This window comes from Schistocerca cancellata, chromosome 2 (genome assembly GCF_023864275.1).
Source record: "Schistocerca cancellata isolate TAMUIC-IGC-003103 chromosome 2, iqSchCanc2.1, whole genome shotgun sequence".
NCBI lineage: Eukaryota > Metazoa > Arthropoda > Insecta > Orthoptera > Acrididae > Schistocerca > Schistocerca cancellata.
The window spans coordinates 1074825032-1074842695 of NC_064627.1; the positions used below are offsets into that span (position 1 = coordinate 1074825032).

The 17664-nt window shown below is 37.9% G+C and overlaps 1 protein-coding gene across 1 annotated transcript in view; it reads right to left on the reverse strand.

The window, feature by feature from the left end:
• Positions 1 to 4571: 4571 nt before the first annotated feature.
• The window catches only part of LOC126163074 (TBC1 domain family member 16), a 100808-nt gene continuing 87715 nt past the window's right edge, over positions 4572 to 17664 (reverse strand). Inside the window, exon 12 of the mRNA XM_049919979.1 lies at positions 4572 to 6628. Coding sequence (XP_049775936.1) covers positions 6464 to 6628 — 165 coding nt within the window. The 3' untranslated portion in view covers positions 4572 to 6463. The remainder of the gene's footprint in view (positions 6629 to 17664) is intronic.

Below are 17664 nucleotides of genomic sequence, written 5' to 3' on the forward strand. Positions count from 1 at the left end.
ATTTACTGTATGTTAAAGCTTTAATCTAGATGTGTAGCTTCTTTTCCAATCTCATTTTCAAACATTGTAACTTCTTTGGTGACAACAGTCAGAAAATGTCTGAAGACATCCTTGTAAGGTGAAAATTGCTTAACACTATAAAAGTAATACTGTAGAACAAAAGCAAACTGGCACCTTTCATTTATTATAATGTTGCTTTACCAAGAACCGATGGAAGATTCAGTTTACATGACTACATTTGTCCCAAACCACCACTGGCATTTACATTCCTGGGCAACTGACCATCGTTAATTTTTCTTTTCTGGTGCCATTCTGGTGCAGGGGAAACCAAGATGCTCAGACTCAGTTAGTTCACCTCCCATTTTATTTAAATGTCACTAACAATTTGAGGAAGATGACTTCCCAGAAAATACTTTTTTTACCTAAAATAATTACTAGGAAACAAATATGAGGGTAATCTCAAAAGTAAGGTCTTCAATTTTTTTTATAGGTACATAGACCTGTTTATTTCTACAATGGTTTACATCAGTTTACAGCTTGAACATTTAGCTATTTCTTGACATAATCAACATTTCTGTCGATGCATTTTTGTAGACGCTGTGGCAGTTTTTGTATGCCCATGTCATACCAACACGCCGCCATACTGTTCAGACAGTTATGAACCTCTTCTTTCACCTTGTCGTTGGAGCTGAATCGCTTTCTGGCCAAAAGTTCTTTTAGCCTAGGGAACAGGTGATAGTGACTGGGTGCCAAGTCAGGACTACAGGGTGGGTGGCTGATTATGTTCCACTGAAACTGTTACAGGAGAGCAATCTGTGGGCGAGCGTTGTCATGGAGAATGTGTATGCCCTTGCTCAACATTCCTCTTCTCCAGTTCTGAATTGCCCATTTGAGTTTTTTTCAGTCTCACAGTGCCTGTAAGCATTAATTGTGGTCCCAGTGGGCATAAAGTCGACCAACAATACCTCTTTCTGATCCCAAAAAACAGTTGTCATGACTTTACCAGCAGACTGTGTTTGTTTGAATTTCCACGGGTTTGGCAAAGAAGGATGCCGCCACTGGCGTGATTGTTGCTTGGTCTCAGGTGTAAAGTGGTATGCCCAGGTTTCGTCACCCATGACAATTGAGTCCAGAAAGTTGTGTTCACCTGCAAGGCGGTGAAGAAATGTGCAGGAAGCATCAACTCATTGCCGCCCATGGCCCTCAGTCAGCATGTGTGGCACCTATCTTGCGCACACCTTCTGGTAATTCAATATTTCCGTTAAAATTCTGGGAGCGGTGGTTCGGGAAACCTCAGGAACCAACATGCAGAGATCATCCAGGGTGATCCGCCGATCTTCATGCATGCTTTGCTCAACCTTCAACACTGTCTCCTCAGAAATTGATGGTCTCCTGCTCCTTTGTTCGTCGTGAATTTTGGTCTGACCAGCTGCAAACTCTCTACACCATTTACCAACATTTTTGACATCCATGCACGACTCACCATACACTTCCATCAATTGGCAATGGATTTCAATCAGTGCAGTGCCCTTTGCATTCAAAAACCGAATAACTATGCGCAATTTGAACTTGGCGGTAACATCCAACGGGAGCTCCATTCTCAATGGCTGCCAAGCCAAGACTGAGTGCCTCAGCACAGCGTGCGCATGTTTACACACAGCACGTGAAGCACTCTTCATAACAGTGTGACCAACTGCTGGTTGGTTGGTTTGTGGGATGAAAGGGACCAGACTGCTATGGTCATCGGTCCCGTGACCAACTGCCACACAAACAGAATTCTGTATTTAAAAAAAAAAAAAAAAATAGGAGACCTTACTTTTGGGATTACCATCATACCTTGTCTCACATCAGCAGTCAAAAATTCTAACAACTAAATCATAAAGATCTCCCAAAATAATAACTTCATATTAAAGTTTATTGTGTCAAAAATAATGCCAGATGAAAGATATTTTTATGACTGACAGTAGATGAATTTTATATAAAATGCAACACACATGATGGTCACAGTTATTCATAAACAGGAAACTGTGACAGGTGAGAAGCTCAATAGTTCAATAACATATGGTAAAAATAACATTACAAAAATGAACTGCATCAGGGAGAAATTCAATTGATAAAACTGTAAAATTACAGTTGGGACAGAAAGGCTGGACAGTACTTACCTTCAGGAGGTGAAATTCCAAGTACTGCCAACAAAAATACTTTAAAGTAGAAAACACAATTCCTAGCTTACGGAACTTGTATTTTTTCTTCCTCTGGGAGTAAAGGAGATATGGTTGGGAAGATTAGAAAGAAAGGGGTAGATCACTGAAACTTCACTATTTGTCACTAAAATTTGGATTTGGAGATTAGGAAGTTGAGAGAAAATGAAGTAGTAAATTACATGGCTGTAGGCTTGGTGGTTGGTCTCAGCATAACAATGAGTTTACTAGATATGGATTCTGCTTTAAGGTCCGTTCACACGCAACGATCTGTCTGCGCAAATGTCTGCGCACATCACATCTGCGCAGACAGATCGTTGCGTGTGGACAGAAGATTTGCACCAACCTGAGGTGTGTGCAAACCTGGAAGTTGGAGTTGGAGGTTTGAGCGAAACCTCTCAAATCTGTGGGTTCAAACCACATCTGCGCAGACAAGTTGGAGCGTGTGGACAGGAGATCGCCGCAAATCAGGCGCGAAACAGCTATTTGCTCAGTCTAGTGTTTGTATTTGTGCGCACAGGGCATTAAAATGGCTGATACACGTCAGTGTTCTCGAGAGTTTGTAAGTGAATTCATTGAAATATGTAGAAACCACCCATGTTTGTGGAAGATTAAAAGTAAAGAATATAGTGACCGGTGACCGAGACAAAAAGACAGCAGCACACAATGCTCTAATTGAAAAAATTGCGTGCAGTTGACGCTTCGGCAAACAGAGAAGCAGTAATAAAAAAAAATCCTTGCGAACTGTTTACCGAAAAGAGTTATCCAAAGTTCAGAAATCTAGAAGATCTGGTGTAGGAACAGATCAAGTATACCAGCCAACATTATGGTATTTTGATCTGCTTGGCTTTCTTAGTGATCAAGAAACGCCAAGACCAAGCAGGAGTACAATTGAAGATGAAATTGGAGTGTCAATGTTACCGCCAGCCGTTCATGAGGGGAAATTGCCCTTCTCATACAAGTATTTTTTCTCATAATATGAAGGGTTACAAGCATTAAGAGATAATTATAAGTTTCGACATCGTTCCACAAATAATTTTGCCAGTCGTTAGGTTCGCCCTGCAACTCTCGCAGTAAATTTACGTGAGAAAACTGCTTTCGCTTTAGCAGCCACTGTCTACACCATTTTGCCCGCTTTCTCTGTTTCCTGCGGTTGGTCTGAATGTTTTTTGCAACACAAATTGCGAACACAGACCACAACAGAACTTCCTCCATTTCTATATTTCAAAATAACTGAATTAAATTTTTGACATTTACGGGGAGCGTAGTCGCTTGCCACTGATATTTCTTTTCTACACCGGCAGATGGCGGGCGAGTAGTAGATTGGGGTTTGTGTCGTGTGAACACACCACATTTGCAGCGATCTTTTGCATGTACAGACATCTGGGCCGATGTCTGCGCAGACAGATCGTTGCGTGTGGACCGGGCTTTATTCCATGTAAAGATCTGTGGTTTACCAGGTTAGAAAGTGACTGTTTCAAATGAAATTGGAACCAAGATTGCCATTTCTCACATAAAAGGGTGTTGCCAGATAAGAAAGTCACCTGAAGATTGGATTAAAACACACTATGTTTGTACCATCTTTTCCCACAGTAAACACGACCTCAAATCTGGATCCTGAAATACTGTATTTGTACAGCAAGAACACACACATGATATTTAATCCTTAAATTCTAAATTTCTTTCAGCCTTCTCTCATGCTGTGTCAACACCAAGTCCTTCTGTTTTGCAAATACCTGACAATGGATTTTCCTTACACATTACAGCATACAACTAATTCACTCCATTGGGAAATAAACCACAACCTAGTCATCACCTGAACTATTTAGGTTACCCTTTACTTCTCACAATACACAGTTACAAAATACCGAGGCAATGTCTTAGAAATCTTTTATCCTCCTCCTCTTTCATGTATATGACTTGTTAAACCTGTGATCTTGATGGAAATTAAACTTCTGATCTGACAGCAGTGTGTGTGTGTGTGTGTGTGGGGGGGGGGGGGGGGGGGGGGGGGGGGGAGTGAACTCTAAAGAAAAATGAGCTAGTATGTTCTAGTTTTTCCATCCAGAATTTACCAGAATTGCATTAATATCAGAGGACAAGGGGGTGGGGTGGGGGCGAAGAGAGAGAGAGAGAGAGAGAGAGAGAGAGAGAGAGAGAGAGAGAGAGAGAGAGAGCTCAACAATACAATGGCTGGCAACAGCAGTAACTGATAAGTCATAAGTAACATAGAGGGCAGTTAACAAGTCAGAGATATGGAAATGATAGAATTAAATTGAAACAGATTCTTTTACTTATTGATAAATGCTGGAAGCATATTTGTAAATTTTCCATGTCTTGACAGTACAGTATACCCATCCTAATACCAAATTGCATTATTATTTCTTACCCATTGCTTCTAAATAAATGTGGAAAGTTCTTATACATTTCTGTAAATAGCATTTTTGTGACAATGCAATAACAGTAAATAAAATAAATGGTGGCAGCCCATAAGTGAATTATGGCACAAAATTTCAATATGCGCATGTAATATTTATTGTATCTTATTCCAGAGTAAATATTATGGCCCTTTTTACATAAAATAATAGCCTTATAAATACAATTATTGTACATATTTGGCATTTTCCACATGTGTGGTCAGACTTTAAATACAACAATATGACTAGAATTGAAGTTTGTATGACTCTTTAAAATATTTTAGTTATGATAGACAAATATAGTAAATGTGAAAGAAGCTAAGAAATTGGCATGTTGTAAAAACTTCCCTTTCTTAGTAAAGACAGACTACTGCAGACAACTGCCAGAAACAAAAGTTAACAAACATAGTTTCTAAAACTTATATTTTTCATTGCAGACACATAGAAAAGCAACACTGAGCGGAAACAAATGGTGGTTGCAGTAAGGCTCCACAACGAATACTCATTACTGAGCTTCCAGAAATCTAAACTTCTTTTTCCAGCATAAATGGAAGAAGAAACTCTTAGTTCTTTATCTTAAATCTTTCTTAACCATAACACACAACTTTCATTCCTTTCAGGTAAGTATTGCTTTTTTTCTTAAAATGTATTCATTACAGAGTCTTAACCACAAACTTGTACTATATAAAATGTGCCCTTCAGGACAAAAGTAAGATGTAACTTCACACATAATGTTTGTAATGACACAGACTGTGATGTTTGTACAATTCAGTATGATACGTCTCAACATATTTATAACAGCATTTAAAGTTTCTATTCATAATCAAATATCACAGTACATATTTTAGTTAATAATAAAAAATGGTACATAATAACAAGAATAAATAAAATACTTGTTCTTGTAAAAATATAAATCTGATTAAATATTTAATGTTTTGTCAAAGATAAGCCAATGAAATGTAAGAAAAATAATGGATACTTACAAAGGCCAACACACATTTAAAATTCTCTACTGTCCTTTATTGAACACAGTGAATCAGCTGTTAAAAAAACAATTTTTTTGCTGTAAAATATCGTATAACATAATTTAATCATAAAAATAAATTCATGAGTGGTTGCTTTCACCCATTTCACTTCTTATTTTTAAAAGCATGCAACAAATCTTTATATATATATATGTATTGTACAACACTTTATACTTGAACTTCAGTAGCACAATCTACTGCAATAGACAAAATGATATTTAATCATGTTACTCTGATATGTTGACAGCACCTCTTGTACTTAGGCCCCCATAATTAATGAGATACTTAGAACCATTACATTTGTAGTAGATTTTAAAGGTGCATAACATTGCAGGTCCCCTTTAATATAAATTATATGGAATTCAGTAGTGGCTTATATACATATCACTTAACTTCTTGTTGCTGTCTTTATAAATGTATTGAATAATACTGAAAAATAGTAAACAAGAAGATGGGAATGTACAGTTTCTCTAATAAAAACAATATTCTCACTGTAATAACAAAGAGTACGTACCTGAAATCTTTCCATAAAACAATCCATAACTAAAATCATACTTGAAAGTATTTCACCAATAAAACTGATTATAAAAAATACTTTGTGGACAATGTATAAATTGAGATTATTTATCAGCTTTTTTCCTGGTGCAGGAGAGTATGAATTTATAAGTGAAATGCCTCTCCAAACTTCCAAATATTTGATTGTGATGTGCATCTGGGCAATAGAAGAAGTGAATCTTTTTTTTTGTGTAGTTAAAATGACTGGTTAAGAGTTTTCAAATAACCGCAGGGCCACATACTACCTCTTATTGTCCTTCCAGCTCTAAGTACGATGAGGACACGACTGCCCAGGAAGATGGTTTCTTGTGCATTCAACAACAGGTGCATGTGTGGAGTCCCACATGCCAGGTCCACACAGCTGACAAAGGCCAGCGACCGTGCATGGAATTCGCTGCATCTCCCTAAACTGATACAGCAGACCTCTTGCCTGAACAAATAACATAAAAAAAACATTTTTATAATGGGATTCAGACAGTATGCAAGTCAAAACTATATGTCTACCCTGATTATACACCCGTGAGCAACAGTATTAGTGATTCCTTGTTAGTAACATGTGGCACCCACATCCACGACAATGAAGGCAGCAGCAGATTGTGGCTTGGGACATATGACATAACATGTGAATTGGGAAGCCATCCTGATGCGCAACCCTTCTACTGCTGCCAGACTAGGGGTCCAAATGTGTTCACTGTGTAGCCTGACAGAGTGAAGGAGTAGTGTGTTGCCTTCTTGAAGGCACAGGAGAATGTTATTATCATCACTATCACTACCACTATCACTACCACCACCACCACCACCACCACCATCTTTTAAAGTTTTCCAGCCATTGGCCAGGTCTGTCTGGGACACAAGCCCCTTCGTGGTCATCTGCCTTCCCAGCATCCCTCAGTTTCCACCTCAATGCAGCCTTCTCTATCTTTCGTACGCAGTCCTTCACTCCTTCCAGCAATCTGTCTCTTGGTCTTCCTCCCAGTCTTTTTCCCTTCCCTTTCATCTCGTGTGTCTTTCTGCATATCCTCTTTGCCCCCAATTTGCTTAACACATCTATACCATCTAAATGTAGAAACAGAAGTACAACTTCAGACAGCCAGGATATCAATTGTCCAGCGTTCATTGTGATAACCTGTCTCAGCAAACTATGTTGCTCTTATTAGATCTCCTCTTCTACGAAATGGTATGATGTGATATAATATTCATTTGATCAAGATTCGGTGGAATGTACTGCAAATGATCTGATAAGGGTAATGTAGTTTGCTGAAAATGGTCATCCCAATAAATGCTGTACAATAGCGATCATGGCTGTTTGAAGTTGTACTTCTGCCTCTACATTAATCTAGATTGCCTTGTAACTTGGAAATTCAGGCATATATGCTATACCATCTAAGACTTGATTCCTCTATCCTATCCTGTAATGTTCCGTCCTCTAATTCCTTGTTCATCTCATTCCTCAATCTCTCCATCTTTGTCACTCCAGTACTATTTCTTGAGAATTTCATCTCACTAGTTTATATTTGGGTTGGCTTCCCTCTTTTTCTTTCTTTACCCAGATCTTCTAGGCACACATCAGGAGTGGGACATAGTATGGCAAATACATATCCTTGTTACTGTTTTGAGGGACATCCTACTTCCATATCAGGCTTTTAACACTCTTCCTGAATGCTTTTGCTTGTATCCCATGGCCATTTGCTTCTCTGTCATTTCTTCCATTCTCCTGTATTAAGCTTCTCGGGTACTTTTCAAACGCCCCACATTCCTCAGTTGTTTCCCATCAACTGTTATTTCATTTGTGACTTTTTCCTTCTCCTTGGATGTGATCATCATTTCACACTTATGCTAAGTTTCATCCCATACTGCTGGACTATTTGTTGTCGTACGTCCAACTGTTCTTGTACTTCCTCCTCCTTGTTTTCCCAAACCATTACATCACATCTGCAAACACCACTGCTTTCATCTTTCCTTTACCAATTATTCGCGACACTCTGGTCATTAACTCATCCATCACCATGATGATCTCTCTCCTGTCACTTTGATGCAGCTCACACTCCCTTAGTAAATTTCTTCTATCCTCCATACAGCTTTCTTTCTTACTTGTCTGCTTTACAGGGACTTCTGTACTTTGTTTCTCATTCTACATACACTATCAAACGCTTTTTCTATGCCCAGGAAGGCCATTGTAAATCTATTCCATATTCATAGTGGTGTTCCTGTAGCTGCCTTACCATGAAAATGAGATCTATTGAGGACCCTCCTGCTCTGAAACAGCATTGATATTCTGTCATCCTTGTCTCTATTTTGTGTTGCCAAAATTTTCTCAAAGGTCTTCACACAAAAGGTCATAAATGTGATTCCTCAATAGTTTTCAAACTCTTTTTCTATTACTTTTCTTGAAGACTGGGATAATTATTTCCTTCTTCCAGTCTTCTGAGGTCTGGTCCCCCCCCCCCCCCCCATTCATCACTCAATAGAACAACTGTGTCACCACTTCTCCAGCTGCTCTCAGCATCTCTGTGGTCACCTCATCCAAATCTGGCTGGCACCTTCTTTCCTCTCATCTTTCTTAATGCATCTTTGACTTTCCTCCATGTTAAGCCCTTTTCTCTTTGCAGTTCCTCTTCTTCCTCCCCCTCTTCCAAATATCTATTGGTTTGAGAGTTCATGAGAATACTCCTTCCATCTAATCTTGAATACTTCCTTGTTTTCTACCTCTTGGCTACTTTAATTCCCCATTTGAACAACATGTCATTTGACTCTGCCTCTCACTTTTAACCATCCCATACAGAACCTTTTTTAACCTTTCATTCTCCTGCGCCATTCTAGTCCCACTCATTGTTCCACATTCTTCTTTCCTCTGTCACTATTATTTTAGCTTCATTCTTTCTTGTCTGGTACTTTTTTCATGTCTCTACTGTGCTATTCTGGAACCATACCCAAAAGGCTCCATTCTTCTTCTGCACTATATCTTTCATTTCTTCATTCCACCATGGTGTTTACTTCCATCTCTCTTTGTTACTTGGCCTCCCACATACTAAACTCACTGCACTTACAATGTTGGCCCATGTAATTTATGAAATACCCTTACCCTGCCATACATATGTAATCATCAGACCAAGTGGCTTTCTTCATATTTAGAGCAGCCAATGGCAGTCTTCTTGTGCCTATGCTAATCTCTGTGATGTACGGTGAGCAATGGGACATGTGTGGGTCAGTGGTTTATGTTCCCCACAATCCAAAGGTGATTCTGGCTGGTGTGGCTTCTTACTAGTTGTCATTGTCCAGCATTGCATTGGCAAGCTATTAGCCGGATAGTGGCACATCTATTAATCTGTCACAGCCTTTGGAGATTTCTATCATTAACAGATTTTTGCCTCTAGCAGATGAGTCTGGCAATTGCAATTCTCCCTGAATTTAGGTAAACATGATACATCCTTGAAATGGTAGTGCACCAAATGTCCATGACTTGCACAGGCTCTGAGATGAAATGCCTGATGCTTCAAACATCTACAATCTGGCTGCGATCAAACATGTTATTGTCGTATGTCTTGCTCATCCTGTACTTGACAATCATGCCGCTAGTCAGTACTAGGACTGACAGCACTCAAGTAACATGAAATACTAAACTTTTCCATGTCACGCTGGCAGGAGTGATCTCTCTCTATGACATATCTAATTCAACTGCTCAAGAGTGTATAATGTACTAATGATACAAAAACCTAATACTAACATCCAAAAAACAAAACAGACAAGTAATTAAGTGCCACAGCTGCTGTTCTGAAGAATGCTTTCTCACTACAATTACTCAGATTTTTTGAATGCCAACAGGTGACATGTTCTACATGCCATTACAAATTACTCTGAAATATAGATGGAAAAGTGTTTTATACAACTCTGTGATGGCAAATGCATCCACCCATGGCTGTGGTGACATCAGATTTTATCTTTTTTTTATTGTTGTGACTTTGGAATTTCCATTGCCCCAATATAGTATTTATCTTGCCAACAATTCGGGAAAGCACCCAGAAGCACGCCATAAACACACCAAGAAAACCTAAGAGATTGCATTTACATTTCTGCTTAGTAACTGCAGCAAAGAAACAAATTTCAGATTAGTAGAGCAGTCCAAATCAAACATTTATCTCTGTGATTGACAATATTGAGTATAAATGGACATAATTCAAGTGTGTGGTATAGTATGCTTTTGACAGGTGTGTGCCGAGCAAAACTGTGAAGGATGGGAAAGACCTGTTGGCATTCAAAAGCAACGTAAGAAAGTTTTGCTCTGAAGGTGAAGAGAGCTCAAATTTAGACATAGCCGAAGCCTTGTTGTAAAACAAAAACTAACTGAAACCAAAATGATCATAAGAAAAACTATGCACGAAACATTCAACAAAGTCAAATGTAAAATTCTATTTAGCAATCTGACGAAAAAAAGCTAAGAAATTTCGGTCAAAGGATACATTAAAACAGATCAAAGCCAACTGTGCAGTCATGCAATCAACATTATAACACCAAGTGGAGGATGACAGAAAGAAGGCTGTAATAATAAATTTCATTTTCCAAAATGGTTTCACTGAGGAATGTCATGCTCTGTTTTAGCTGTCCAATCGTCAAACTTGGGTCAAAATTACAAATATGAACATATGTAATGATGGGATAGAAAATCAACTACAATATTGTTCAACAAAGGAATGACCACAGGATCTGATGGGATTCCTCTTTGATACTACATAGAGTATGTGAAAGAACTTGCTCATCTTCTAGTAGCAATGTGCCATCAATCACTGGAGAAACAGAGCATTCCAGGTGACTGGAAAAATGTGTACGTGATTTCTATTTAAATAAGTGACACTGAACAAAAGCACATGACTGTTGGTGTACATTCTCGATTTCCTTCTCTTGTAGAATTCTGGAACTTTTTTTATGCTTATGTGTTGTGACATTTCTGGAGACTGAATATCTTCTATGTAGGAACCAACATGAAGTCTGCAAACAACTTGTGAATCCCAGCTCATTCTGTTCATTCACAAGATACAGAAAGCAGTAGATATGAGCACCCATGTAGATACGTTCCTTGACTTACAGAATACATTCGGCACAGCAATGTGTTGTTGTCTGATGAATAAAATATGTACATACAGAAGCCAGCTCCGTTATTGGATTTAAATAAAAAAATAGCTTGCTATTTTTAATGGAGAGAAACCTTCAAAAGTGAAAGTAGTTTTGGGCATAACATCAAGGGAATGTTATAGGACAATTACAGTTTACAACATATATAAGTGACTTCATGGAGAGTGTCGGAAGCTACACAAGCCTGTTAATGGAAGATGATTTATATAGAGAAAGTTGTAATTGTAGAAAATTGTAAGTGCAGCAACAGCAGCAAAGAACTGAGGCTTGGTGCAAGGATTTGCAATTTATGCTCAACACAAACAAATGTGGCATACTGCACATAAACATAAAGAAAGACTCATTACTGTCTGATTATATTATGGCTAAATCATCACTGGAAACCATTACATCCTTTAAATATCTAGGACTATGTAGATGTAGTGATTTAAAGTGGAACTACCATACAGAATTACTCATAGGAAACTGGCAGATGCCAGACTGAGATTCACTGGAAGAATCCTCAGATAGCTTTAACAAAGGGTAATAAGGACAGTTTTTTCAGTTTGATTGATGAAGTCATCCATTTTTAAGATACACTAATTTTAGCTACAGTTATCTGCTGATGATTACTCAAAATGCATTATAACTAAAGCATTTAGCCATCAAAACATTTCCGAGGAATTACTATGCAGAAATGTCATTTTTTCCCTTTGGTGATGTAAGTGTGGGCATCACTGTTCTTCTCAAATTGTGATGGACTACTTTAATTAGCAAATATACGTATTGCAACAGTGCTGTTAAAATGCCTAGCTCCTTGAGGAGGTACTTACATGATGCCCATGGATGAACACCACATATTATTCTTGCTGCTTGCTTTTTGCAGTCAATACTTTCCTTCTACATGATAAGTTACCCCACAAACTTATTCCATAAGACATTATTGGGCAGAAATATGCAAAATATGTGAGTTGGTTTATTTGCTTGTTCCCAAGATAAGCAATCACACAAAGAGCAAAAGTAGCTGAACTTAATTGTTTGAGAAGCTCAAAAATACCCTTCTTCTAGTTTTCATCAATATGTACACCCAAAATTTGGCGCATTTCACCCTACTTCCTGACTCCTGGCTATGTCCTTCATCAACTGCTGGTATCACTGTTTGTTGTATGGAGAATTCATTTCCCAAGAACTACTTTACAATTCTTCGTAAAATATGATTTACGATCTCTTCCGTTGGTTTCTCTCTAATGGGATTTATTGTAACACCAGTACTGTCAGCAAAAAATACTGATTCTATTTGTTGAATGTTAAGTGGAAGATCATTCTCATATATAAAGAACAGCAATGGGCCCAAAATTGAACCCCGTAGGACTTCTCCCTCTGAGATTTCTCTCTAGTTACTAAAATTTTCTGCTCTTCCAACATTGTTTGAATTACTCAGCACAACCTTTCTGCATGATGATGATTCAAACAGTTGTGTGTGAAGCCATCAATTCCATAAAATTTGAGTTTTTCTGAGAGAGTATCATGATCTACAAAACTGTACATCTTGGAAAGATCACAAGAAATACCAACTGGTGATATTCTAATATTTAAGACTTGTACTATTTGATGAGCGAATGCATAAATCTTTCAGAAATACAAACTGGGATAGGTTATGAAAATTGTTTCTATTTAAGTGTGAGGCTCTTGAGTATGTTTTTCGAATATTTCTGAAAAAGATGTCAGTAAGGAAACTGGATGATAATTGTTTAAGTCTGTCTTGAGGTTTAACAACTGCATATTTTAATCTGCCTGGAAAAGTTCCCTGTGCCAGGCATGTATTCCATATATCACTAAGGACATTGCTTATTAAGTTGGAATTAACTTTTCCGACTTCTGTATGAAATTCCACCAACACCACACGGGTCTTTGTATTTTTAGTACTTTCAGAATTCTGTTAAGTTTAGTGAAGGTTGTTCGTGCTACTTCAAGTTACTTAAAGTTCTGTGGAGTGACATTTTTAATATAGTCTCTTGCTTCAACTGAAGCATTTAATCCTATTTCAAGAAGTGCAGTGCACCCACAAAAGAGAGAGTAGCTTACAAAAGACCCTTTTGACCAAGACTTGAGCACTGCTCCTTAGTCTGCATTATTTATGACATCAGACTGATAAAGGAAATACAGAAGATGCAGAGAAGAACAGTAAGTTTCATCACGGCATCATTCATTACGTGTGAAAGCACCATAGCAATGCTCGACCAACTCTACAGACACTACAAGAGAGATGATGTGCAACATTATGTGATTTACTGTGAAAATTCTGAGTGTGCCTTCCTAAAAGAATCAATTAACTTGGTGCTTCCTGCTACACATCTCACAAAAATATCAGGAAGGTAAAAGTAGAAAGATATGACTTCCTATGGAGACTTACCACCTTTCAAAACTGGAACAAGGAAAGGGGGAGGGGGGGGGGGGGAGGGGAGAGAAGTGACAGTTGTCTACAAGGCACCCTCTACCAGTCATTCTAAAGTAGCTTGTGGAATATAGATGTAAATGTAGAAATTGAAAAGATTGAAAACACTATGAGCAATATTGTTTTCAAGAAAATAATCAAAGAGAAAACTTTAATCTAAACGTTACCTATCTTTTCAAAGATACTATCAGTATCGGAGAAAAGAGGCAGTGTCTATATTCTAAAAAAGCAATATTGTAGGAGCCCTGAGGTCAATGAGTACTGTTGCTGTGCTTGCCTTTTTTACTCTGTTGGCATTTTAAGTGGCATCATAGAGAGGATGACCAAAAGAATCTCTGAAAAGCTGAAATGTTATGACATTACCGAAATTCACCAAGCATGGATGGATGGAATGAAGATTAAGGTTTAATATCTGGTTGACAGAATGGTAGCAGGTACTTAGCAACTGTTCAGCTGGACCATCTCAACATTTTTCTGAAGGGGTTTTAGAAAATCTGTGGAAAATTATAACTAAATGGCTAGAGGGGATTTGAACCCCTCTCTCCTGGAAGCAAATTCAGTGGTTTGTCCTCCGAGTGCAGTTGAAGCCTAACCTGCAGGATAGAAGCAGGCTGCACTGACAGACTGCACAACAGGGGTAAAACTAAACTCAGAAGAGGGGAACATAAAATCTGAAGTTCAGGAGGTATGGTACCGGGTCTTCACTTGTTCTTCAATCAGCTTCTGAACACCTTGCAAGACTGTTCAAACACTGTTTATTTTGCTGTTTAATAACTTATGTGAGTGCTGAGTGAAATACACTTCATAGTTGATAGCTGAGTGGATGTATAACTGGTTCACAGCAAAGAGTTTAAGTCTGAACACCAGAACCATTCATAATACACAATTTTACGACGAAGGAATTTCCAAGCTCGTCCATCACTACGATAAGTGCCTTAATTTAAATGGCAACTATGTAGAAAAGTAGTATTTAAGTGTGGCTTTCATCTGTATATAATAAAAAAAATTTCAATACTTTATTTACTTTTAATTCCAAAATGTAATGTACTTTGTGGATAGCCCTCATATAAGATAAGCAACGAGTAACTGATGATGAGCTGCTATTTAGCATAACTGGGAAAGCAGCAGCCCCCCCCCCCCCTCCCCCAATGTAGTGACTTTTCTGCAAACTCTCAAGTCTTTTAAAACCTTCCAAAGGATAACTTGACAAAAAAGCTGACAGCTTCTGTTAGTAATGCTTGCAGTTTTGACAGTTACTTCAATCAGTTAATTTATACCTTTGCACTGCTCTCGTTCCCTGAAGGTTCTCCTCTTTTTATAGCACCTACTGATCATGATATGTGAAGAAATGGCAATAAAGATAAACTTCCTCACCGAAGATTACATTAAATTTCAAAGTTAAGAATGATGTTAGAATGATAAGTCTAGTAGCGTATCACCTGCACACTTTGTCAAATTGGCATTAAGCTTTATATGGGATGATGTAATAAAGTTTAAAATTTTATAGGACAAAATGTATAACATATACAAGAACTTATATTTACTTCCTTGTGTTCATTCGATACTGATGTTACAATCGTAAAGTTTCGATCTACACTCCTTTCGGCTGGCTGCATATTCATATCTTTTTCCAACAATTTAGATTTAAAAAATAATTCACCAGTGTATAGTTGGCTGTCCGTGTCCAACTGGCACCACTGGACACTAAAATCTGGCCACACACTATGAATAATTTTTTCAAAAAAGTAGAGAAACTTAAAGAGACATAGCTTAGATTTAGAATGCTTTCCCCTTCAGTGAATTTCAGTGATTTGAAAGTAATGACAAATTTTGTGTTCACACCACGGATATATGCACAAACTAATATAAAATCATTGCTTTGTTACTTGTTGTGCTTTGAATCTTTTTTTTGGGTAACACCTGCAAACTGTATGATCCATCATAACACATAAAGAAGCCATTCCGAGGTCTTCATTCAGAGACAACATACTTTTTTGAGTAAACCAAGTTTTCGAACAAACTACAGTAAAGCCAGTGCAGTACATGAGGCTTTAAGTAATTACTACAGTCCACAAAAATTTGCATTTTGTAATAAATGTGAAACAGATGCAAATTCTGCCTCAAAACACAAAATTATGTAATAGACACTGTTTCATAGCAGATTGTATCCAGAGGAACTATTTTATCTGAGATAGTTTGGAGTAGCTTTAATTTCAGTATGTTAATATTGAAAATGTACCTGTTTCCAGTTACTGGTATTCTGCATCATCTGATGAAGCCCAATTTGGAAAGATAATGTGACTAAGAACCTGCTTGCAAAATAAAAATTGCTCGAACGCAACAATGTATCAATGTACTAAATGCTCTGTTGCCATGCCAACTGTGGGCAGTTCAGTGGTCTATTAGCGAAAGTTCAAAAGTTGGTGTAATATACTGCAAATTACATGGTGGATGTTTTGAACAGTGGCTGGAACAAATATTGTTAGAGATTGGGCTTGATCTACATCATTAACAATACTCTGCCAACATCACCAAGCAATGTGGGGTAGGCACTCCTAAATGCTTTGTGTTGTGCATTTTTCATTGTTTTCTTTTCTTATTTTGAAATGAGTGAAGCAATTAAACTTGCTCCATCATGGATTTCGATTAAGAGCCTTACAACACCAGAAGAGATCAGCTTGTCTCCCCCCCCCCCCCCCCCCACCTCTCTCCACTATGGCAGCCAAAATCCTAGTTTGTTTATACTCACAGCCAGCTGCTACTATATAGTGCCCGCACTCTGCGTTATAGCAATTAGAATACAAAATATAATGTTTTTCAACTGGACCAAAATTTTCCCCCTAATGTTTGAATAGTTACTTCTGGTCATGCTTCTACACTACATGCCTTGTCAGTTCTACCAGTAGCGTTGTCAAGCATGGGTCGCGTGGCTGTGAGTGCCTATGAAAGGTAGAGTTTGTAATCATAGAATCTGATGGGAAAAGGCAAAGAATGCGAAGAAACACATTAAATCAAGAGACGTATTCAGTTCACTGGCGGGAAAATGCTGCTGGTTTTCAACAGAACACTTGTTTGTTGAGAGCTTAAATACAGCCAAAAAATAAATGATAGCCATTTCTGGAAAAAAAAAAGGCTGCTGAAGTTCTTGCAAAAGCAAAAATTCCACTCGAAAAGTTGCCAATCAGCACTTTTCTTAACAACCAATTTCAAAGAATTAAGACTTTATTTGTCTTCACACATGTGGCATGACAACCTTCAAAATTCAGGCTTCTAATCATTTCCAAAGAAAAAATAGTTGCTAATTTTCACAAAAATAGTTGTGAACTTCAACAAAAATCAGATACAACATTTTCCTGTCTCTGGTAATTATTAACTGTGCTAAAAAAAAACCTTCAATAGCACAAGAAACCTATAGTTCCACAAAGAAGTTTAATCACCAACCATTTTGTATTACTGTTACTCTCTAATCTCTGTTGGTAAGTACAGTCTTTCATCTGTGTTGACACTTGTTAAATCTGTAACCACCTTGCACGTGGCAGTTTTTGTACATATTAAATAAAGATAGGGTAATGGAAAGTCCTTTTGTAACATTAATAACGGAAGGAATAAAGGTAACAATTTACCATATATAATGGAACTCACCACATAGTTGAGGCATTGAGTCACTGAAAGGCACAAACAAGACTGAGAATGAAACTTCCTCGCAGACTATAACTGTGCGCCAGACTGAGACTCAAACCTGGGGCCATTGCTTTTCATCGGCAATTTGTCTACTGACTGAGCTATCTGAGCACAACTCACGATCCACCCTCACAGCCCTACTTCTGCCAGTACCTCGTCTCCTACCTTCTAAACTCCACAGACTTTTTTTGCATACATTGTGGGACAAGCACTCCTGGAAGAAA